Genomic DNA, 23,639 nt, shown 5'->3' with positions numbered 1-23,639 from the left:
CGAATCCAGATAATATCTTTACTAATAATATTCAGCAGATCCGTTTGTCTGTCCGTTTGTCGCCGACTCTAGCGCCTTCTGTACTGAACCGTTTTCAATGAAATTTACACAGATCGATTGGAAATTTGTCCCGGATGATGCCCGTCTATTTTTTTAGTTAAAATAGTTCGAAAATAGGTCACTACGTGAAAAAACGTGGTTTTCAAGCCTTTCATTGCCTTTCATTTTCGAAATAGGGAAATAGGAGTTCACGGGAAAAATAGTTGAAGAAACTTTTCATTCTTCAAATGAATTCATTTCTTCAAATTTTCATAATGTTTTGAAAGGTTTGTACTACAAATCTTAGGTCAGATCTATTCTGCAAACGTTGACCTGTTTTTTGCTTGCTATAAACAGTTGGATGTGGACGAGACGAGTCAGATGTTGAAGTGCAGGTTAGATAATATTCAACCAATCTGTTGTTTATCTGCTAATAGTAAGGAATCTGACTACTTTCAGATGGTGTTTTTCATTCACTCGACATTTTGAGAAAATTCCAGAAAATTCCTTACGTACTTTTGTCAGCTTTTGTGAAACGGTTTTAGGTACAAATGGGGGGATCAAAAAATAGCACAAATAAGGTGGTTTTTTTAAACTTTTAAACTTAGAAATATAAGGAGCCATTACCGACGAACAGTCAAAAATTCAGGAAGCAGAACTTTTTGGATAAAACCATACTAAACAATCTTGAATCCGTCAAGAAGTGATGCGTGTTTGACCTCCTTTAACCTAAAATGTCGGGAAAACTGATTTTCTTTCTGAGTCTGTTGTCTTCCGACACAGAGGAAACTACATTTTACGAATCAATGAGCTTCAAAATTTTGCTACCTGAAGAGATGTCCAAAAAGAATATGTGAGAAAATAGATATGTTATTACAGAAAGTTTTTTGATGTGATGCCTCGCAGTTCAGATGGCTCCCAAAAAAATTCCACAACACGAAAATCGAATTTTCTCTCAAAACCTATTAGAGTATGTCCAGGACTATTAGAAACTGTCAAAAAATGATGCGTGTTCGACCTAGAACAAATTAAACGTGACATTTTTCTGAAAAAAGCAAAACGTTTTTTTTTTCAGTTTTTTGAGAAAACTACACAATTGGGTGAAAGGAAAGTGTGCTCATCGAATTCTACGTACTCGATTACATAGGGGTAAAAAGTTTTCATTTTGTTTTAGCGTTCTGAGATCCCAGGGCAGTCCACCAAACATTTCAATAACCTCCCCATGACGTCCCAAGAGAAGAAAATGAAAACTCCGCCCACGTTCATTGCGGTCCCTACTTGAAGTGCATTTTTTGAAGACGTGAATAGAATAGCGAAAAAACATAGTAGACCAAATTTCAGCAAAATGGTTTTGGTAAAGGTTTCATAGTCTCAAGCCAAAAAAGACAGTGAAAAACACCCAGAAGCCTACTAGGAGTATTCTGAATGAAAGAATACTACTCAACAAGTGATGGTGATTTGTGAATAAGGAAGTCGAAACTTAAAATGGATATTTGAAAGATCACTCGCATCTTGAAGAGAGAATTTAACTGTTCGCTACCGGAACAGGCTGCTTAGTTAACAGAGTTGAGCGGAATGTGGTTTTTGAAATGCCAGAATGCGGAAGGCAGAATATGAAGTCGATTTTGTTTTTATTTTGTTGTGAAAAGCTTTTTGGAAAAACCGATAGCTTCGGTGCAAAAAAACTCAGTAAATTCGAGTAAGCGAACTAATTTTTCAAGCTGATATTCTCTAAGCAGAGGAAAAAATTCTTAAAATGACGGAAAGCGAAAATAGGAAAATTGTTGGCGGAAAGAAGAAAGTGGAAGGCGGAAAGACCACGATGGACTAAAACATTTGTGAAGCGCCGCAGGCGCTGTAACACCCAGAAGGGTGGTGTAGAGAAGGAGGTTGAGCAGCCGTTAGGCTGCGTTAACCGACTGGTATTATAATATTCACATTTTTAATGTTCGTTTTATTTAACTCTTGAATTTCAAAAAAAAACACAAATTATGCTTCCTCATTGCCACGTGCCATCTGCAACACGGTGAAGTTTTTCGGAAGACTCTCCACTGTCCCTGAAACCATTCTTTTTTCAAAAAATACTCAAATTCTCGTCTCACCATTAACGACAGTCTCTTGTCTGCAAATCGGGCAAGTGATCTTGCTGTTCTCGTCATCCAGCAGGTTTCCAGCACACACCTCGCATACAGTATGCCCGCATTGAGTCAAAATCCGGGGGATTACGGTATCACTGTATTCCTGGGAGCAGATTTCGCATTCTGATGCGGAGAGTGGTCTGGAAATTCTTTATTTTTTCTGTCATTTTTATGTAAATTTTAAGAAATAAAAGTTACCGTAAGACTTCCATACTCTTTGGAATCTTCTGGAACCTCTTAACCCCTCCAATCAACACAACGAAGAAGTCGATGAGACTGAGAGTTGAGAATGATGAGTATTAGGCTTGGAAAAAGATGATCCCATAGTTGTATTTATAGTCCAATGCGATGGTTATAGCAAGTGCCAGAGTGAGCAAGTGGAAAATTGCTCCAAGGAAGAATATTCCGGTATGGGGACGGTAGGTGACTTGGAACTTTCCAATGGCTGTATGGGCGGACGTGTAGAAGCAGAGAATGATGATGTTGAATACGGTGAAATGGTAGTAGAGATTCTGGAAATGTTTGGGATTTAGGCAAACTCGCTCTATTGATAAAATTTTTTTTTTTTTTCATTTTTTTATTCATTTTTATACTCATTCGGAAACTCTTGTTGTGTTTATTTCAAAAAATAGTATTTAATAGAAATTGAATGAAAATTGGCAAAGATATATCAGTTTAAATACATTTCAGATATTCGAAAATTTTCGAAAATCTGTTACTTTTTGAATTATGAATCGTTTTAGGTGGTTTAGGGCCATCAAACTTAGATAATAGCTTTGTCTATTTGAAAAACAATACACACTCAATTTCCAGACAAAATCACAGCTGAAAAACGCAGAATTCTTGAAACACCCAAAAAAAATCAATTCACCTAATTAACCCGCTAAAAATACTACCGACAATTAGTTCTATTTCAAACAAGAAAATACAGTGTGCCTATCGATGTGACTTATTGTCCCATAATATCACATTTCTAGGATACTGTAGATTGAACCTAGAACTCCACTTTTGTAGTTGAACACTTTTCTGTGCGTCCGATCCCTAGATAGTTACAGATGTTTCAAGCGGAGTTATGGGAAAATTTATCATATTCTATCATGTGAAGTAGAAATGCGCCAAAGGTGAGCCAGACCCTTTTATTTTACAATTTTAGCCAATTTCAGACAATCTCAGACAATCTTAGCCAATCTAAAATGTAGCCTACCTAGGTTTATTATTTTAATTCTTACCCCAAAATAATAGACCACTCACCAACAAATCCTTCTCCTCCCCGATGAAAAACACCCAAACTTTTGCGACCACTCCGATTAAGGTAACCATCGCGAAGCATCCCATCAAACTACGTCTAGCCAATTTCAGGCATACCACATGTCTGTCGTTAGTGCCTGCTGATTTGACCAACTTCCCAATAATAAAGAAAGTGCCGAAGATAAATGAAATGACGAGAATAAAAATGTTGAGTCGGATGAAATAGTCACGTGGATAGTAAATCGGGACGAGGGTATAGCAGGTTACGGTAGTGGCTAGGGTGGTGATTAGGTTAAGGATTTGGAAGTAGTTGGTCAGGAATGGCGGCGTCGCCATTTTTTTTTGACAACTGAGTACAAAGGGAAAGGGAGGCAGCTGGAAGTGAAATGAAGGCCCCCGTGAAAGAGGAGAGTTTCTTATCAATGGAGATTTAGACAGTTTATTGAAAAAGCTAATGGAAAAATGTTTTGTTTTGTGGTTTTGAGATGAGCAATAGGAAAAAAAGAGATGATGGGAAAATGGGGAAAGATATGAAAGCTTTTTGGGAGAGAACAGTTTCGAAATAGAAAAAGGGGAAGGAGGAATTTCGGGAAATTGTGAATGTATTTTAAAATTGGTATGAAAATAAAGAAACTGCTATTTAATTACACAAAAATTCACGTCTTGTCACTAGGGCTGTTACTTGCGGCAATCGCCGGCAAGCCGGCGCCGCTTTTTTCACGTTAATTGCATGAAAAGCAAGTTCATTTCCAAAACTTGCTTCCATCGCCGGTTTTCATTTCTAAACCGGCGACAAACGCCGCTTTTTTGAGTAGAAAATATACTGAAAATGAATAAAAATGATAAAAACCGGCGTTACACGCCGGTTTTTAAAATTGTACTTGCCGCAATCGCCGGTTTCATTTCCGGCGATTGTCGCCCACGCCGGAAATAAAACCGGCGATTGTCGCCCACGCCGGAAATGAAACCGGCGATTGCCGCCGTAAAACGCCTGTTTTAACAGCCCTACTTGTCACAAAAAAAACCAACAATTTTCCGGTCAAAAAATGGTCGAGGCGAGCTAGCAGGCGGAGAAGACAAAGTCATATTTTTGAAATCAGCGAGACCTTTCAAACGAGTATAATCATGCTTAGATTTCTGGAGAAAATAGGAAAATTCCAGACAACAATTTATTCAAAAATTTGAATTTTAAATTATAAAAAATCAAACAATCTGTAACCCGGTTACATCAGGATGTCGATCATGCCAAACTACAAAAATTAACATTTTTTGTTTCTTCAGCACTGTCGCCAGTAGTCCGTCGTTTCGTACACAGTCCTTTCCGTTTTCGCAGTCTAAGGCTTCCGTCTCGTTGAATCTGAAATTAAAGTTAATAACGAAAACTACAGTAACCCGGGGGGTTAAAGGCGCATGGAGGGATAAAATATGTAAAATATCAGATTAGTTCAAAGCTAGTCATCAGAGTTGCGCGCAAGTGATTTTTTCTAAAACGGAAGTAGGAAGTCGGAAGTCGGAAGTAAAATTTTGAAAACGGAAATCGAAAGTCGGAAGCCGGAAGTCGGAAGTCGGAAGTCGATTTTTTCGCAAAGATTCAAAAACTACTAGAAAAAGTTCCTAAAATTCGCGAAAATCAGTGGAAAATTAGTTTTTGGCTGAAGAAAAGCCTATTTTCTGCCGGAAGTCGGAAGTGAAAAACAGCCCGGAAGTCGGAAGTAAAATTTTGAAAACGGAAGTCGGAAGCCGGAAGTCGGAAGTCGGAATTCCGCGCAACTCTGCTAGTCATGATTATACTCATTTGAAAGGCCTTGTCCTAGTGAATTCAAAATTCAAAAAGTTTCGAAAATCCATAATTTTTTTCATTTTTTGAGTTCCGAGCAGATGTTTGATAAAAATGTTCAAAATCACTCGAATTAACTCAGAAAAATATTTTCACCCAGTTCATGCACGAAAAACTACAGTAACCCGGAGGTTAAAGGCGCATGGAGGGGTAAAATATTAGATTAGTCCAAACCTAGTCATGATTAAACTCATTTGAAAGGTCTTGTCCTCCTGAGTTCAAAACTTAAGGTTTTATAAAAATCGGAGCAAAACAAAAATGGTTACTGTAGTTTAAAGATTTTTAAAGATTTTTTGAAAAGTTTCGAAAATCCATAACTTTTTTAATTTCTGGTTTTCTGAGCAGATTTTTGTTACAAAATGTTTAAAATCACTCGAATTAACTCAGAAGTATATATCCTCCCAGTTCATGCACAAAAAACTACAGTAATCTCGAAATAACTCAGAAAAATAGTTACCGGCAAATTTGAGCCAAACTCTCGCCCTTCGGTCACTATTTTTTATTGTTATTTCAAATTTTCAATTTATGTATTGTATTCTTTGAAAACTTTTGAAAAACTTACGGATAATATCTGCTCCTCATCTCGGGATCCCATTTCATCAGTTTCTGTCTCTTCAAATTAAATCGATTCCTTGGTAGATCAACAACCATAGCCAGTTGACGAAACTCCGTATCCGTCGAGTTAAACCATCTCCTTATAAACGCCTCGAAATCTTTCATTTGCAAAATGTGACAGTTTTTCAGAAAAATACAGGAACATTTCAGTCCGAATAGAATATCTCTTGTTATCCACTCCCCGCCCATCACTAATTCCTTTGATTGGAAAATTTCCGGGTCGCATTGGAAAGTAGAGTGCATTGGAGCATTTATTTCGAACCTCTCGGCAATTCGAAAATTCTCTATTAAAAATTTCAGTTTTCCGTTGTCGATTGTTGTGAGTCCTGTGATTGAGACTCTTAATGTCTTGCATTTGAATAGATACATCAAATAGGCGAGACCCAGATTTAATTCTTCGTGGATATGGGAGACGGTGGTGTAGGATTGGATAGAGTTGTTCGGGTTTCGCCTGGAAACTAATCTAGTATTTAAAACAATCAATTTTTGGGGAAAACTTAATAAAGTGATGGGCTCTCCGGGTCTTATTACTAGTGTTTTGATATTCGGGAGTAGTGTAGCAGGAGGGGGTACTGTAGAAGGGACGATATACTCTTTGCAGTTTGTCGTGTCCTACTGTAACTAAGTTACTCACCCAGTTAAGTGACTATTATTGTACCTTTCTTACTGTAACCATAATCCTCTATTTCTACCGTACTTCACAGCATCTTTCCGATCGGTTTCTGTCTTACTGTACGCTTCCTCCTACAGTACTCTTGAGTACTGTAACTAAGTCACTTATCACACAGTCAGTTGACTACTGTTCACACTGTAACCTCTTTCTTGCTACAGTACCCCCTTCTTACTTTGTAGCTCTTAATTATTGTGGTAAATGTATCTTATTTTCTGCAAACATCGTCATATATTAAGAACCCACAGGGAATCTTCTAGAATAGACTGACCGTGCCTCAGCCATATTTCCATTGAGATTCAAAAAAACAGGTTCTCAATAATTATAACCCATGTTTCAACTAAATTAATAATTATCCAACCCACCAAAACATGAATTCCCATCCTTTAATCCACTTCTTTATTCCTGGTACGGAAAACGGCAAATTGAACGTCCATTTTCCATTCTCCACACCTCCTCGGCGTACGATAGTCACAACGGTTCGATAGCCCGCAGAGTCACACTCCACACCGAATCGAATGACAGATGTACGCGTACGACGGATCAGGTTGAGCAGTTTTCGCGACGTAAACGATAGGAATAGTCTGGAAATTAATTAAATAAATGAATAAATAAATATATTTTGGGGACGTGACTCACAAATCCAACGAATCCATATTTTTCAGACAGCATTCTAGACATAGTATTGGTAGTTTGAACAGAGTGAAAACCATTGAGGAGGGGGGCGGATAGAGAGTGAGGGGCACCGATATTATTGAGTGGAGAGGGTGCGATGCGGTTGCGTAGCGGTCGGAGGGACGAAGGGGATTAGTGGGTGAAGGGGACGATAATTAGAGGAGGGGAGTGTCATTAGATATGGAAGGTGGGGAAGAGGATTAGAGGGGTACTGTAGATGGGGGGGGGGGGGATCTGGGATACCTACCACAGTTGCATGGAAATGAAAATTTCTTATCCGGAAGTCGAAATTTGAAAGTGGAAAGAAGGAATTTCTCACAGCGTTGCTACCCACTTAGAAGGCGTAGAACTTTATCAGTTTATCTCTGAGACCCAAACACTTTATATTTTTAGAATAAGCTCGTTGAGAGCTTTGAGTCAAGAAACACCGAAAAAATATGTACTAAAAACTCACAAAGTTACGGATTTTTGAAAACTTCCGTAAATCTTTTTTTTTGTTACGAAATTTTCTCTATCAGTTTTCATCAAAAATTAGAAATTTTGGCAGTTTTGAAATTTGAAAAACGTAGCCTTCAAACGTATAGAAGTATAATTAGGGACGGTCTGACAAAGTTAGTATGATAGAAATCTAGGCATCAGAGTTGCGCGGAAGTGATTTTTTCTAAAACGGAAGTCGGAAGTAAAATTTTGAAAACGGAAATCGGAAGTAGGAAGTCGGAAGTAAAATTTTGAAAACGGAAGACGGAAGTCGGAAGTCGGAAGTCGATTTTTTCGCAAAGATTCAAAAACTCCTAGAAAAAGTTCCTAAAATTTGCGAAAATCAGTGGAAAATTATTTTTGGCTGAAGAAAAGCCTATTTTCTGTCCTTTTACACAATTTTTCCTTGTATTTCTGCAAAATATACTTTTTGGAAATTCTACAATTATGGAATGACGGAAGTCGGAAGTAAACATCCGAAAACGGAAGACGGAAGTCGGAAGTCGAAAGTAAAAATTTTAAAACGGAAGTCGGAAGCCGGAAGTCGGAATTCCGCGCAACTCTGCTAGGCATGATTATACTCGTTCGATAGCTCTCAACGCTCTGAATTCAAAAATATGACATTCATGGGATCTTACAACGAAACAGACCAGGTTACGGCAGGTTAAGTGATTTTCAGATATTCGAATAGTTTCGAAAATCACTTTTTATTCTCCGCTCAAATTTGATTATTTTTTGGATTAAAATGTGCGGAATTTGTTGATTATTCTGAGAAAAACACCCAGGTATAACCACAGGGGTTTTCGTAGTGGGACCCAAAAATTGTAAAATTTCTGAAAATGTTCCAGATCTTGGCATGATTACACTTTTCTGAAAGCTCTCAACAAACTGATTTCAAAAATTCAAGTTATTTGGGTCTCTAAATAAGTTATACCCAAGTGAGAAGGTGTCAATTCCAGACCCCTCATCGACAGTACCCCTCTAATCCGAATTCCGTCCCTTTCTAATAATTACTAATTTCTAATCTTCCTAGACACTGCACTCCTCTAATATTTCAGATACAAAAATTAGGTAGTCAACGGGAAATACTCTTGGCTGCGATTTTCTACAAGTTCAAACTATATACACGTTGGATTCAAATTTGTCATTTTTCAATTCCAACATTAGTAATATTTTGCTATTTTCCAAGTTCGCGTGTTGTTGATGTACACCAAAGAACATTTTCAATAATTTGTTTACCAGTAAAATTTTCCTTAAATTTTGTCAAATTTTTGAAAGGCCGAGGGACTACTCAGAATCTTATTTCTCGGTGACACCAATAACCAGAGTCATGTATTTCGAAAAAACTGGAGAAATCTGAAGCCGAAATTTTAGAAATTTTAGGAAATAGAATTGTAAAGGATTTAGTTTTTGTAGGTCAAAATACATTATAAGTACAGATTAGGAAGATTTTCTGTTTTCTGCTCAGGGACGTTTTGCAACTTGACATTTCCATACCATGACATTTCGAAACCATAACATTTAATGAAAATTGAGGCATGCATAAATAATTAGTAGAATAAAATGGGTTTCCAGCAGATTCTTATCGTGATGATTGCAACCAGGGATGTGCGGAATTGAAAATTTCGGAAATTCCGTTTTAAGCCGATTTATGCCAGTTTTTCGCATTTTTTGTAGATTTTTGACTCGCGTCTTTTCGAAATCAATTTTACTAAAAAAAATGTTTACTATTTTAAGATAAATAATGAATTCTGAATTTCGCGCCAAAATTTTCGAGCGGAGCGCGGTTCGTTTTATTACTCACTCCCAGACCCCGTGGCGCACCCTAAACGTGATTTTCCTCTCTCCCCTCTCCAGACGGTGACAAAATCCTTGCACTTTTCCACTTTTCGAAATCCCAAAAGTTCAGAGTCTCTCGAATCTTCTATACACCAGGTTCATTAGCAGTGATCATTCACTTTCTCTCCCAATTATCATCTTCTGACCGGATGTTGAAACAAACTGTGAGAAAAACGCTGTTTGTTTATTTATTATGAGTTTATTTCAAAAATGAACAACAAATTATATAAGAAAAATAAGCTGATTTAACTTTTCCGGTAACAAATATCTATAGATAAACACAAAACTGACATCTGGAGTAAGAGAACCATAAACTGCTTCATATTTAGTATTCATATCCAAGATCAACTTCTTCGTTCAACGGACCTCCAGTCATGATATCGACTCTGTAAAACCATTCATTACTAATTATCTAATTATACATCCATAAAACATACCCATTCGACAAATTGGCAGCTCGATTGCTTACTGCTTCAGTATTGACATAATAGACTGAACTTCTTCCCGGATCCATTAAAGTTTGTCTGTCACCAATCAGGAATTGATATTTATAGAAAAGATAGAGATCCAAATTGACAAGGAATAGGTAAAATATGTTGACTTGGAAGAACGTCTTTTTTGCAGAATACACTTCTGGGGAAGTGGAGTCGAATAGGTAGGGTCCAACATAGAAAACAAAGATATGAAGGAAGATGCAGGAGAACACTTCTTTTAAATTTTTGAGGTAGAATATTTTGATGACGTTGGATTGGTTGATGAAGTAAAGAAGACAGATGAGGATGGCAAAGTTTGTGCAAGACAGGAAAGCAATTGTATGCTGGGAATAAAAGACATTTTAGAACCATTTCATAACTTACCTTCATAGTAGTTATAAAAATACATCCCCCGATAAAGAGAAAGACCAAGAAGATAAGCGTAAATTTATAGCAGTTGATCATGCAGGTCCTGTTCCTCTCGAACCGATTTTTGGAGCACTGTTTTGTTTTACACGCGGCCACAAAAAAAACTCCAGTCATAAAAAATACTAAAACCGTCCAGACTGCCATATGAAACCCAGTTACCTTCAATTCATGTTTTGAAGGATCTGATTCTTCTGCAGCGTAGAAGAAAATTGGGAATGAGAGACCGATTAGAAATAGTGGAAGAGCCGAGGAGTAGCAGGGAACGTGGAACATTCTCGAAAATTTCAAACTTTCAATGGATTGAGCCAACTGAGTCGAGTAAAAGTGGAAAAAGGGGGCGAGCCTGACCACCTCTAACACCCAGGAGGGTCAGACTAATGAATGTCAGGAGTGAGAGATATTTCACTCAAAAACAAGAAGAAGATGATGATAATTGGGAGAGAAAATGAATGATCACTGCTAATGAACCTGGTGTATAGAAGATTCGAGAGACTCTGAACTTTTGGGATTTCGAAAAGTGGAAAAGTGCAAGGATTTTGTCACCGTCTGGAGGTGGAGAAAGGAAATTGAATTGAAATGCAAAAGTTTTTAGAAAGCGGGGGTAACCTGGCAAAGGAAAGGGGAGAACTAGAAAATTAGAAAAGTTAGAAAATAAAGATGCGCTAAAAATGCACAAATTTGTCAAACTTGAAAAAAATGGAAGTGGGGGGGGGGGGGGAGTTTAGGGGTTATTAGGGCTAAATATGCCCAGAAAATCGCGAAAAATGGCCCAAAAAATAAAACAGCAGTCAACCTTTGAATCTGAGGACATCCGGAAACACAGATCGACACAATTTGGTCAAACTGGACATCCGGACACGCAGACAAACATTCGGACATCCGACACTTCAAAAAGGTCTATCTGTGTGTCTGTCCGGATGTCCGGATGTCCGTTTCACTCATTTCACGTCATTTTTTCAGGTTTTTTGTTGCAAACATCAAAATTTTGCAGACATCCGGACACGTCTGTCTATCAGTGGGGGCCCCTGAGATGAGAGATTGAAAAAAGTGCATATATTTTGATTGGAGAAGCTTAGAAGTACATTTTTGAAGACGGGAACAAAACGTATTGAGTTTGATCCAAGAGAATTAGAAGACATTAGTTGAAATCAGTCCGAGACGCGTTTTACGTGACCTCCGGATAACGATCTGCCCTATATTTTATGTGCATATTACAAAAAAAATATTTAGTTTAATAGTTTTAATTCGTCTCAATTCCACTTCGGACAGTTCTGATCAGGGTGGATCCTATTTGGGTTCTTATTCGCCCATTATCACCTTGTTAAGATCAAACTTTCTGTTCCAAAAAGCAATTGAAAAATGTACTTTCAAGTTTTCTCATCAAAAATATATGCACTTTTTCATATTCTCTCATCCCCCGATACCCCAAAAGATGTGTGCTGATTAGTGTCATGCAAAAGTAATCAGATGTCTGGAAAAGCGGCAACAAAAGTGCAAAATGTGTACTTTTAACCTAAATTTGAGTTAAAAGTGCAGGTTTTCTAGGGGCATAAGATAGATAGTGAATTTTTTACTAATGGCTGGAAATAAAGAGTTTCCTAGAAGTTTCCATTTGCCTGAGTCAAAAAGTTTTTTGAACATATTTTGAACACATTCCCCGTTTCGTTTTCATTCCCCGTTTCGTTTTCATTCCCCGTTTCGTTTTCATTCATGGGAGGTCGTTCGAGCATTTGTTAGCAAAACGTAAGGAATCAAACGGGCAACGAAATGGGACTGGATGATTGGAATATAGAATAGTTGGTCGATGAAGCCGCTAGACGTATCGCAGAAGGAATGGTGAAAGCTATGGAAAAGGCGTGTCGTGAAAACCCCCGATTTCGCGAACAAGTCCTACAACACGAACGGATGAGAATAGCTGAACTAAGAGAGCAAGTCAAGGATAATGTGAGTGAGCAGATAGAAGAATGGGTTGAAAAGCGGGCAAAGGCAGAACAGAAAAGAAAGCAGAAGCTAAAACAACGCAAACAACAACGGGAAATTCGGAAGAAGAAAACTAAGAGACATAGACGCAGGACATGGATAATTTTCCGAGAGTTCGTTATGATATTTCCCTGTCAAATGGTAGCTCTTGAACTGTTGGGGATCAAGTTTAAGAGTTACGAAGATGCTAATTTATCTCCAATCATCCTCGAAGAAGCATTTGTTCCAAGAAATAAGAAAAAGAAAAAGTTGAATTAGTCCTACGAATACAAGAAACTGGAACACGGACAAATTGAACTCATGCATATTGGTATCAATCACGTACCCTTGCGGACGTAATAAATTATTATTATTAATTATTATTTATTGGATAGTGTGTTATTTAACCAAGGATTGTAACATTGATTTATAATAGGATATATCGATATTTAATATTTAAACGACGATGTCATTTGACCAAGGTTCCCCATTTCATATATGATTTACATACGACCTAAAATATTGTATTAAAGATAAAAATACTCTAATTTCCATACCAGTCTGCGCCACTTCCGGTAACAACAGGGAAATCAGATATTGGTCTGAAAATGCTAGAAATCTTAGTCTCTTAAATTATTCCATAACCCTACGTTCTCACAATTCCATCTGTTGCGCCCTCATCATCTGACGAATCTCTCACAAACCAGACATCAATATGATCCTCGTAACTATATTCGTTGAGTTTCACTCTGAAATACCCCATCCAAACCATATATAAATCCAGATTAGATTGCCATAAAATAAAAAGGAATAGAGCCATGTGGAGTCGTTTGAATGATAGTAAATCACTAGTTGATATTTTATTAATGATAAGAAAGATCAGGAGATGAGAAATAAAAATAACCCTACACGCTTTCTGGTGTCTATTATAGTATACCATAGTGACATTTGTTCTTGGCATATTGAGCATGACAATGACTAAGATTGTGTTGATTCCGACAACGAGAACTGCTTAAATTGTCTGAATTCCTTATCATTAAAACGTTTTATTTAAATTTACTCACCTGATTATCCACAAGTCCACAGAGAACCAAATTAATAACAGTAATACCCGAAACCAACCCATAACAAAACTTCAACGTCCGCTTATTTTCCGCAAACCCTTGATCCTTTTCAATAACTTTGTAGTGAGCCCAAACACTGAGCAGTAACACGAAAATAATATAGAACAATAAGAACTTAACAAACTTCCACCACTCTTTCCATGTCTCGGGAGCTAGAAATGATCCAACAAGAAGAACCGAGGTAAACCAGATGGTTATTGGGATGTGCCAATGGCCGGAGAGGGTATATGTGAAAAACGGGAAGAGATTCATTTTCTGAATTTAGAAAAGTGAAGTGGTAATGAATCACATAAAGGAAAAGTGGGCGGAGCCTGCATGTCTCTGCTTGTCGATTCCTCTTTCAAGTCCAAAAGCACATTGTTAGACATCTCATTACTAATTACTTATGCGGGACACTAATCAGCGGACGCCTCCTGAGACCTCGGAGATGAAAGAATCAGAATAAGCTAAGACATTGCACGTAGGCTCATCCGTAAGATTTAGAAACGAGCATACTTGTCAACCGGGCCGGCTCGTAACTCGCGTCAAAATGAATATTATTAGCTCAAAAATATACCAAAACGTAGATCTCGACGAGTTCTATGTCCGTGACCTACTCCGGGCCGGATTTCTATTCGATAATGTGCCGCGGGCCGGGAAAAAGTGCCAAAAAACGCGAAAATGGCCAAAAAAGCCATTCTAGCCCGGCCCGCGGCATATTAACGAATAGAAATCCGGCCCGTAGTAGGTCACAGTTATAGAACTCGTTGAGATCTACATTTTGGTATATTTTTCAGCTCATAATATTCATTTTGACGCGAGTTACGAGCCGGCCTGTGTCGGCCCGGTTGACAAGTATGGAAACGAGGAAGTGGGAAATGATTTTGTCCGAGAGGAGTACACGGAGGATGCGCGGAAAAACTCTGAGTATATTTTGAGTCAGGAAAACTAGAGATTGAGCAATGTTTACAATATATTTATATGATCTTAACCGATATTCGCGAGTTTCAGCCGGTCTTAATCTGTAAGACACAAAAATTTATTCAAAATTAAAATAAGTAAGCTTCAAAAGTTAGTTTCTTAGTTTTCCATAGCCATCAAATCCGTGATCACATAATTTCTTGGTAACATCTTTCCGGTTCCTGAAAACATTTCAAGTTTTTCAGTTACAGATATTTTGTAGAACTACCATAAACCAGTGTAATTCTGTTACAAACTGGACAGCGTAGATGTCGTTGATTGTTCACCGCGAGCAATTCATCCGCACAATCCTCACAAATCGTATGCCCACATTCCTTCAAAACTCGTGGGATCAGGATGTCAGTATACTCCGATGTGCAGTCATCGCATTTGAATCTTTCAAAAAATACTGGATAACTCCCGTATTTTTAGAATAACTTACTTCGGAATCGGTCTAGGTGGTTGTCTTTGACGTGCAGGAGTTGGTTGGACTACTGTAGGTGCCGGGTTACGGTCTCCACTAGAATTCACCTGTTCCCAGTTGCCTATCAACAACATACCCACCGCTGCCGTTCCAACCAGGCTTAATGGTGTAAAACATAATTGAATAAAAGTGTTGACCGTCGCGTCGTAAAAATTCCAATTAGAAATTCCGTATCTGATCAGAAACGGCAGCGGGATCAGGTTGCAAATTAAAAATATATTGAAAAAATAGTTATCAACATCAACAAATTTGATATTGTAGTTGGATGACTCGATTATATGATCCAAGCCGCCAAGCAAGGCAAGTGGGTATACTATAGTGAGGTACCAGAGCATCTGAAATTAAGTTTAGCGGAATGTGGTTTTTGAAACTGCGGAATTCCGCTCAACTCTCCTGAATATTATCTCTTACCTGCGGAGGTATTTCCCAGATAAAAACTGCAATACGAGGAGTGAACCCAGTGACTGTTAAACCAACACATGCAAATATGAAACTCCAAAGTTTCAGTTTCGGAGTAGTGGCTCTCAGTGCAAGTGCCGAGCACATTCTTGGAATGAGCCACCAGGAAAAAAGAATAGCCAGTGCGGTGCCCCAATTGGCTATAGATATCGGAGCAAACAGGAGACAAATAGCGCCGGCGAAGAGGCCCCATGTGGCAAAAATTTTACAGGCTGAGAGTAACTCGTCGTCGTTTTCACCCATTTCTGAAAATGATGTAGGAATAATAATTTGAATTTGAACAAATCACAAAATGAGGCGGATAAAAATCAATATGGGGTACTGTCACACTCGTTTTGTGTATGTGTGTGTGTGTCGTCATCGTAACTGGACATCTCTAGTCCCCCGTCAAGGGTTTTACTGTCCTCCGGGAAGGACAAGGCGTCTGAGCAAATAGAGGAGTTGAGGAAGAAAGGCGTGATGAGACACAGGGTATTAGACAGGGTATCCATATGAAACATCCACGCTCTAGGAAAATATCGCGAAATGAAACTCCTTCTTTTTCTTCAAATTGAACGATTTTTAACCAGAATCATTGATATTAAACTAAAAATTACAAATTTTTGGTGATTTTTGACTAAAATTTCAGTGTTTTTCATCAAAAATCGGTCTGAATCCGTTTAGAATCAATGAAAAGCTCTTGAGGACTAGATTTTTCTAAAGTTGAGTTTCTAGACCACCAGAATGGGAACAAATCGTCTTTAGCTGTTTTAATGAGAAGATTTAGCATAAAACATCAAAAAATGAATAGTTTTAAACAGTTTTTTGATGGAAATGCCTAAATTTTAGGGAATACCTTTCAAAAAATCTTCAATCAATTCATATCATAAATCTCAATTGTCTTATCTATAGTCACCGCTTTTTATCTTCATCCTTTGCTAATTATCTCCTCAATTATCCTTTCTATTTGTTTCCCATCGTTCATCTCCCCCAGACCGCCCATCTGCCACGTCATCAATCAACGTCTTGTCACATTCTTACACCAGCTGCCACACAACGTCTTCATCTTTTTCTTGTCTCCAACACCCTCCACATCATTCATTTCTCCACCAATGCCAACCAACGAACCCCCAAAGTCATCCCTAGAAGTGATTATAAAAAGTACTATAAACCTGAATATCTATGGTTTATTCGGTGAATGTCTCGTGCTTATGGGATTCCTCAGTCTATTATTCATTCCAATCACGTTCTCCTATTGGATAACTATTATAGTGGGAGCTGGGGTCAGTGCTCTCATTGATACGCCAATCAAAAGTTTTTGGGTGCCTAGCTACCCACAGGAGCAGAAAATCAGAAATTATAAGATAGGATATGTCGTGTTGGCAGTGGTTGGCCTGATTCCACGTGTCGCCGTTTTGTATTGCGGAGGAGTTTGTCCACAGGTAAGTATCCTACATACAGTACAAAGACAAAAAGGTATCAACTTTGGCTGTTTTCAATGGAAAATAACCAACTTTGAGAGTGTGTCGTAGTAATTCTGAATGTCACACTATGAAAATGTTTATTGAATCATATAGATCAAAAGTAGAGTTCCATTTTTGTAGTTGACAACTTTTTAGTACGAGCATTCCCTAGAGAGTTATGGTCATTTTAAGACGACAGCTCAAAAATCGCACTAATTTGCACTGAAATTGGTCGATTTGAGGGATAAATTAGAGATATGTAACTTGCTAGGGAGCGTTTGTATAAAAAAGTTGTCAGCTACAAAAATGAAGATCTACTTTTGATCTGTATAATTCATTAAAAATCTACTTGATGGGTCAATCAAAATTACTATGACACACTGTCAAAGTTGGTCATTTTCTACTAAAAACAGCCAAAGTTGATACCTTTTTGTCCGGTACTGTATGTATCCTTGCGACCAGAGATATGTACCGAAAGGAAAATAGGAAATTTCCGAAACTTTTTGAAACTTTTCAGAACTTTGTTTCCGTCGGAAATATTTCAACTTTTCGTTTCGGAACATCTTTGCTTCCGAAATTTCCGAAACCCCAAATATTTCGTGCCGGTGGCTGACCGCTTGCTCAAAGTTCGGCCCGGGGACGAGGTGTGGGTCACGTTGCGACTACCGTACTTTTAAAACGTTTTTAAGGGTAAAGTACGGTAGAGAAAAAAGTTTCCGAAGTTTTTAGTTTCGGACATCCCTGGTTCCTGCCAAAAGTTTATAAATTTAGCTAGTTCCAGTAGAAAGTACCCAACTTTGAGACCCCTGATTGCCCTACAAAGAAAACTTTGCATTGACTATACAGATCAAGAGTAAAACTTCATTTTTGTAGTTGATCATTTTTTGTAGGGATATTGAAAGTTACAGGTTGTCAAAGTTAAATGTTCCAAAATTTTGTGTCGATTTCATGGTCAACTACAAAAATTATGTGCTATTTTTGCTCAAGCCATAAAAAAATAGTCGGGCAATCAGGTTACTACAAAACACGCTAGGCATTTTTCCACCAAAAAAAGCTTAAATTTGTAAATTTTTGACCATTTTTGAAATCCTGAAACTATCCACTATCTTATTCCAGATCCTTTGGTACACCCTCATTTTGTCTAGCTTCATTATTAAACAAGTTTTCGCCTACTTGATCTTCCCTGCATCACTCTTCTATAAACCGGATCTCAAGGAGTCTCATATTCTAATTTCCATATCTACCATTGCCCATTACATTCTTCTAATTCTAAGTATCCAATATGGAATGGTCAATTGGAGTTTGTACGACATGATTTCCAATATAATAATTCAATTGTTTTTGGCACCGGTCTGCTGGGAAGCCATGACAGCTTGCATTCTGTTGATGAGTGGAAAAATTAGGACACGGACCCAGACACAGAAAAAAGCTACAGTACCCCAAGCACCACCAGCACCACCAATAATCCCGCCGACACCAAGACGATCCCAACGAATTCTTAGTCGACAACAAGTCGGAACACCAGCGCCACCCCCGCCACCGCCACCTCCTCCAACTATTCCAACGTAAGTGGGTCAATTCAAATTCGACTGATTTTGATGATTTTTCGACCAAAAATTGGCAATCTTTTGCAGATTTTCACGTTGAACCCTATAAGAATTATGTTTTTACAAATCCCGTCAAAAACAACACTTTTTGAGCATTTTCGCAATTACTGGCGCGTCTTTGACGCATTTTTAATAATATGCAGACTTGTTCATATTTGGCCGGTTTTGATGGAATTTCTACCAAAAATTGAGGAATTTTACGTATTTTTACGTTGAATTTTAAAAAACAATGTCTTCTTAAAAAAAATTCCGTCAAAAACATCATTTTTGAACATTTTCGCAATTACTGGAGCGCCTTTGCCGTGTTTTTGGAAATAGGGAGACCTGTTCGAATTCGACCGATTTTGATGGTTTTTCGGCCAAAAATTAGCGATTTTTACAGGTTTTTAGGTTAACTTTTAGAAAATAAAGTTATTAATAAAAAAATCCCCACAAAAACATCGCTTTTAGTGTATTTTGCCAATTACTAGCGCGTTTTTGACGCGTTTTTGAAAATAAGCAAATTTTGTCAAATTTGACCAAACAGTTGCGATTTTTACATATTTTTAGGTTGAATCCTAAAAAACGATGTTTTCACAAAAGATTCCGTCAAAACCATCGCTTTCAGAGCATTTCTCCAATTCCTGGCGCGCCTTTGACGCGTTTTTGAAAATAGGCAGAACTGTTTGAATTCGGCCGATTTTGATGGTTTTTTGACCAAAAATTGACGAATTTTACTGATTTTTACATTAAATCTGTTGAAAACCAAGTTTTTAATATGAATCCCGTCAAAAACATAGTTTTAGTGCTGTTTGCCAAAAACTGGCGCGCCTTTGACGCAAAAATGACCAAAAATGTTCAAATTTGTCCAATTTTGATGGTTTTTTGACCAAAAAATAAGCAATTTTGACAGATTTTTACGCTGAACACTATAAAAATAAGTTTTTACTGAAAATTATCCTACTTTTTGCAGTTTCGATTGTCAAATCTGTGGTTTCGAGTACTCCAACACCTTGTTTCCTAGAATGATTAAAGAATGTGGACACACGATTTGTGAGAAATGTGCCAATCATTTTCTAAGGGCGACTAGATTTACTCATTTGTTCTGCCCGTTTTGTAAAAAGGCGACAGTGGTGAATGGTTGGTTTTTTTTGGTAGTGAAATATTACCTTGATTTTTCTATAATTTCCAGGGCGAGCTTCTTGGTTGCCGAAGAATTTGACAATTGTGAAGTTGATGAACAATTAAAAAAATGTGAGGAGTTAATTTGTTATTTTGTTTGTTGTATTATCACGGCACGCTTCTTACAACGGCGCTCTACCGAAGCCGAAGAAAATTGTGTGCGAAAGTGAGAGACTCAGAGAAAAAGAGGCATTTTTCAAGGCCATTTCGGTGAAGCGCAGTCGTAAGAACTGTGCACAGCTAATGATTTGTGTTTTTTGTAATCTTTTTGTTATAAACTAAAGTTTTTTGTTATGAAATAAGTTGCATGATTTCCTCCTCAAATTTTGTCCCCTATGTTTTTGAAATTATAAAATTTTTATAAAATTTTTTAGAAATGTTGTTTACCAATAAGCACGCACGAGTTCTGTCACTAATCCTATAATTAAGAGCACACTGCTCACCTTTCTCTTGAGAGAGGGGGATTGGAAGCTTCGACAATGATGATGTGGAGGTTTCTTAGTACTAGAGAAAGAAAATATAGGTTAAACACAATGATGATTCTGCAAATGACTCCTGTAACTGAAAATATGCGTAGAAATAACAAAAAAAAATCATATTTTCAACGCATAAACTCAAGAAATCTATTAAAATTATGAAAATAGCATTTTCAGCAACAAAAATAATCTCATGATGAAAATAAGATATTTTACAGCTGAACATTGCTTTAAATTCCTGAAAATGCTATCCAAACCGATTTTTTTCCGCTTTTAAACCAAACCCGGTGTTTTTTCTTTTCAAAACTTGCAAAAAATGACAAAAAACCCCAAACGACGGTTTAAAACCGAGACTTTTCGAAAATAAGACATTTCAGTACCAAAACATAGTGTGGAAGGAAACAACTAGCTAAAATTTCCAGCAATTTTTGTTAGGACTGGCTCCAGGACGTTTCAAAATTAGACGTTTTGAAACCAGACGTTTTGAAACCATGAAATTCCGACATTGATTTTGTCAGTGTACATTAATTTGGTCATTGTACCTTAATTTGGTCACTGTAACTATTCATTTTACAGTTTTTTCATGTTTAGTGTTTGAATGTGATGGTTTCGAAATTTTTTTAAACCAGACGTTTCGAAACCATGGCGACTTCTAATTTCCACCTGCAAACTCCGCCCTCTACCCAATCCTCAAAATCGAAACGCGCTGACGTCACCCCAGACTTCTCAACTCATCTAGAGCTCCTACTAGAGCTCAGAAGATAGTCGACAGAGAAAAAAAGTGGGCGGAGCCTATTTTCTCATGACAACACTTATAATTATCAGAGTGTGCATGTTAATCAACAAAGTTCGTTTTCACTTTTTTTCACTTTTTTGGCAATTTTTTCCATAATTTTTCACATTCTTATTTCCAGTGCCACCACCATGATGCTGCCCAACTACATCTCGTGCTTCACGACGCCCCTCCAACTTCTCAACGTCATCGTCACCACCGTCGTCTCCACAATTCTCACCGTGTTGCTCATCCTCAACTGGTACCCCGAGCACACTGGTATCGTGTCGTGCTCAATGGGCATCTACATTGGGTGTACTGTACTCGCAGGGATTGGCGTACGGTGTGTCAGCTGGTTTCTGGATTGGAAGTTCAAGGAGTCAGGGGAATTGGGAAAGTGCCGGAGGAGTTTGATGATTTGGACGGGCGGTGTGTCGTTGATTGGCTCGGGGAATTTGGTGGTGGTGTATCTGATGGATATGACTTTTTTGGTGAGTACGGGGACTTGTAGTACTGGTGGAATTTGTGAAATTCATATTTTGGAGGATTTGCAATATTTATGAAAGATCAACCTGTACCTAGGACCGTTTTAGGCAGGTTAACAGCATTTTTTGAGTTTTTTGGTTTTAAATCGTCCAGAAGCCAACAAAAATGACTGAAAATTGGGCTGTTTTTTGTCTTCCACACTATTTTTGCTACTGAAATGTCTTATTTTTTAAACTTCTTGGTTTTAGAAACGCCCTATATCATTTTTTGCCGATTCTGCTAAAAAAAACACCGGATTTTATTCCAATAAGAAAGAATTGAGTAAAAATGCTAGGAATTTGCTAAAATTCCGCTCTACCAGCTGTAAAATATCCTATTTTCATCATGAAATAAATGTTTTTTGCTGAAAATCCAATTTTTATAATTTTTAAAGGTTTTCTGAGATTTTGTGTTGAAAATAGTGTTTTTTTTAAATGTTTGAGTATATTTTTGGTTACAGGTGCCTTTTTTAGAATCACTAACATGTTTCTACCTGTAAAGCATTCCATTTATATAAATTTGGAATAGAAATTTTGAAGTCGAAATCTTGAAAATGCCAAAAATGACACACTGGGACGTTTCGAAACTCAGACATTTGGAAACCGAGAAATTTCAGAATTAACATGATCTCACTGCTGAATTTGGTTTTAGGTTTCAAAACCAGACGTTTTGAAACTGACATTTCAACACCCAAAGTTTAAAAAGTCACTGAAATATGAATTGTAACACAGATCAAATTAAGGTACAGTCTCCAAAATGGTTACAGTGACCATAATTTAAAAAATAAACGTGTTCCAGCGCTACCTGTTTATCCAATTCACCACCTGCTTCTCCAGCCTCATCCTCTCTCTCGCCATCATCCACGAGGTGCCCGCCGCCACCATCCCAGCCATGGACAACTCGATTTCCCTGTTCCTTACGTTCTCTCTCAACGCAACATTCTTAGTCTTAGGATTCTTCCTTCCTTCTGGATTCCATCCAAACAATATCAGTTTCTATCACACATTGTACCATATCTACCACTTCATTTTTGTCACCGGGAGTATTCTAGACTTTTCGCTGGTTTTACAAGATGAATTTCGTTTGGGGACTAATCCAGTTAAGGTGGAGCAAGTGGAGATGAAGGATGTGGTGGAGGAGGAGCCAATCAGTATGCGAGAAGCCATGACAGTGTGAGTTGGGGACACCATAGTACCGTACCGAGCTGTGCGAAAGTACCGACGGAAATGGCATACTGTAGGTGGGACAGATTACGGTATCCTGCACAGGATACCATACTTCAGTACTAGGCGCACATTATCTTTAGACAGTAACGGCACTGGATGGCATATGGTATGCTGGACAGATTACCGTACCCTAGTGCTATTCCTTCAAGGCGTACAGTACCTTACGTTAGCTACAAGGCCCACGGTAGTTGAACAACGAACAGCTTACTGTAGCATTTACAAAGTTTTGTACTACGGTAACTGAAAACATTCTGCTCTAGCTGAGATGGATTACAGTAGACAAGCTGTAGCTAAGCACTAATACATCGGCTAGACAGCATACTGTATGCTTGACGGCATACTGTAGCCTGAACAGAACACCGTACCCTAGTACTAGAGCCTTACGCTAGCTACAAAGCCTACTGTAGTTGAATAACGTAGCATGCTGTAGTCTCGAAGGGTTACAGTACCTGGGTACTGTAGCCTTTCAGCTTTGCTATCGTACTACCGTGCTACCATTTATTCCCATAATTTCCCATTTCCAGCGCCGTGTGCAAAGTGTGCGACACGAAACTTCCCAACGCCAAACAAATCTGCAAAATCAAACGACAATGCGAGCATACTGTATGCGTAGAATGCTCCAATAAGCTGGATGAGAAAAAGAGTAGAGCCGAGTGGGTGTGTCCTTACTGCAAACTCATATCGATTGTTAATGGTACGGATAAAATACTGCGAAAAAAATAGAAAAATTTGTTTTCAGGAGATAATAGTCGGCGGAAGAAAGACGCAGCGAGGAAGAAGATTCGTGAAGCAAAGGAATCTGCAAAAAAGTTTTAAGTTCTGGATGGATTACTGTAGCAAGAACCTGATTTCATTATAATATTTAATATTTTTACCTTATGAATGTATAATCCAGACCCACATCTTCATTTCATTTTTGCAGGTACAGTAAGACAGGTACAGTAAGCTCACAAAGTTTCAAGTTATTGCAATGTTACAGTACGCAATCCGCTTAGGTACTGTAAGCCTTCAAGATTACAGTATGC

At 37.9% G+C, this 23,639-nt stretch overlaps 6 protein-coding genes across 6 annotated transcripts; 1 reads left to right on the top strand and 5 right to left on the bottom strand.

The window, feature by feature from the left end:
* Positions 1-2,028: 2,028 nt before the first annotated feature.
* On the bottom strand, positions 2,029-2,389 carry GCK72_011342 (uncharacterized protein; the record flags this gene model as incomplete). The annotated part of the gene is made up of 3 exons (XM_003092568.2): positions 2,029-2,096; positions 2,142-2,317; positions 2,376-2,389. 3 exons carry the CDS (start codon positions 2,387-2,389, stop codon positions 2,029-2,031), a joined length of 258 nt encoding a protein of 85 aa, XP_003092616.2.
* An 87-nt stretch (positions 2,390-2,476) lies between these two features.
* GCK72_011341 (uncharacterized protein) lies at positions 2,477-3,761 on the bottom strand (the record flags this gene model as incomplete). Its single annotated transcript, XM_053728382.1, has 2 exons — positions 2,477-2,689; positions 3,429-3,761. The coding sequence occupies 2 exons, from the start codon at positions 3,759-3,761 to the stop codon at positions 2,477-2,479; spliced, it is 546 nt and encodes a 181-aa protein (XP_053587959.1).
* Positions 3,762-4,628: 867 nt separating this feature from the next.
* On the bottom strand, positions 4,629-7,260 carry GCK72_011340 (uncharacterized protein; the record flags this gene model as incomplete). Its single annotated transcript, XM_003092560.2, has 4 exons — positions 4,629-4,782; positions 5,825-6,328; positions 6,913-7,131; positions 7,187-7,260. The coding sequence occupies 4 exons, from the start codon at positions 7,258-7,260 to the stop codon at positions 4,629-4,631; spliced, it is 951 nt and encodes a 316-aa protein (XP_003092608.2).
* A 2,603-nt stretch (positions 7,261-9,863) lies between these two features.
* On the bottom strand, positions 9,864-10,713 carry GCK72_011339 (uncharacterized protein; the record flags this gene model as incomplete). The annotated part of the gene is made up of 3 exons (XM_053728381.1): positions 9,864-9,924; positions 9,976-10,355; positions 10,600-10,713. The coding sequence occupies 3 exons, from the start codon at positions 10,711-10,713 to the stop codon at positions 9,864-9,866; spliced, it is 555 nt and encodes a 184-aa protein (XP_053587958.1).
* Positions 10,714-14,582: 3,869 nt separating this feature from the next.
* On the bottom strand, positions 14,583-15,648 carry GCK72_011338 (uncharacterized protein; the record flags this gene model as incomplete). The annotated part of the gene is made up of 4 exons (XM_053728380.1): positions 14,583-14,644; positions 14,692-14,858; positions 14,905-15,281; positions 15,358-15,648. The coding sequence occupies 4 exons, from the start codon at positions 15,646-15,648 to the stop codon at positions 14,583-14,585; spliced, it is 897 nt and encodes a 298-aa protein (XP_053587957.1).
* An 848-nt stretch (positions 15,649-16,496) lies between these two features.
* GCK72_011337 (uncharacterized protein) lies at positions 16,497-23,430 on the top strand (the record flags this gene model as incomplete). The annotated part of the gene is made up of 6 exons (XM_053728379.1): positions 16,497-16,826; positions 17,964-18,412; positions 21,006-21,354; positions 22,187-22,560; positions 23,139-23,308; positions 23,354-23,430. 6 exons carry the CDS (start codon positions 16,497-16,499, stop codon positions 23,428-23,430), a joined length of 1,749 nt encoding a protein of 582 aa, XP_053587956.1.
* Positions 23,431-23,639: the final 209 nt, after the last annotated feature.

Source organism: Caenorhabditis remanei, chromosome III, assembly GCF_010183535.1.
Source record: "Caenorhabditis remanei strain PX506 chromosome III, whole genome shotgun sequence".
In the NCBI taxonomy this organism is placed as follows: Eukaryota; Metazoa; Nematoda; class Chromadorea; order Rhabditida; family Rhabditidae; genus Caenorhabditis; species Caenorhabditis remanei.
Note: the sequence above shows the minus strand (reverse complement) of the source record. Positions and strands in the feature narration are given on the sequence as shown.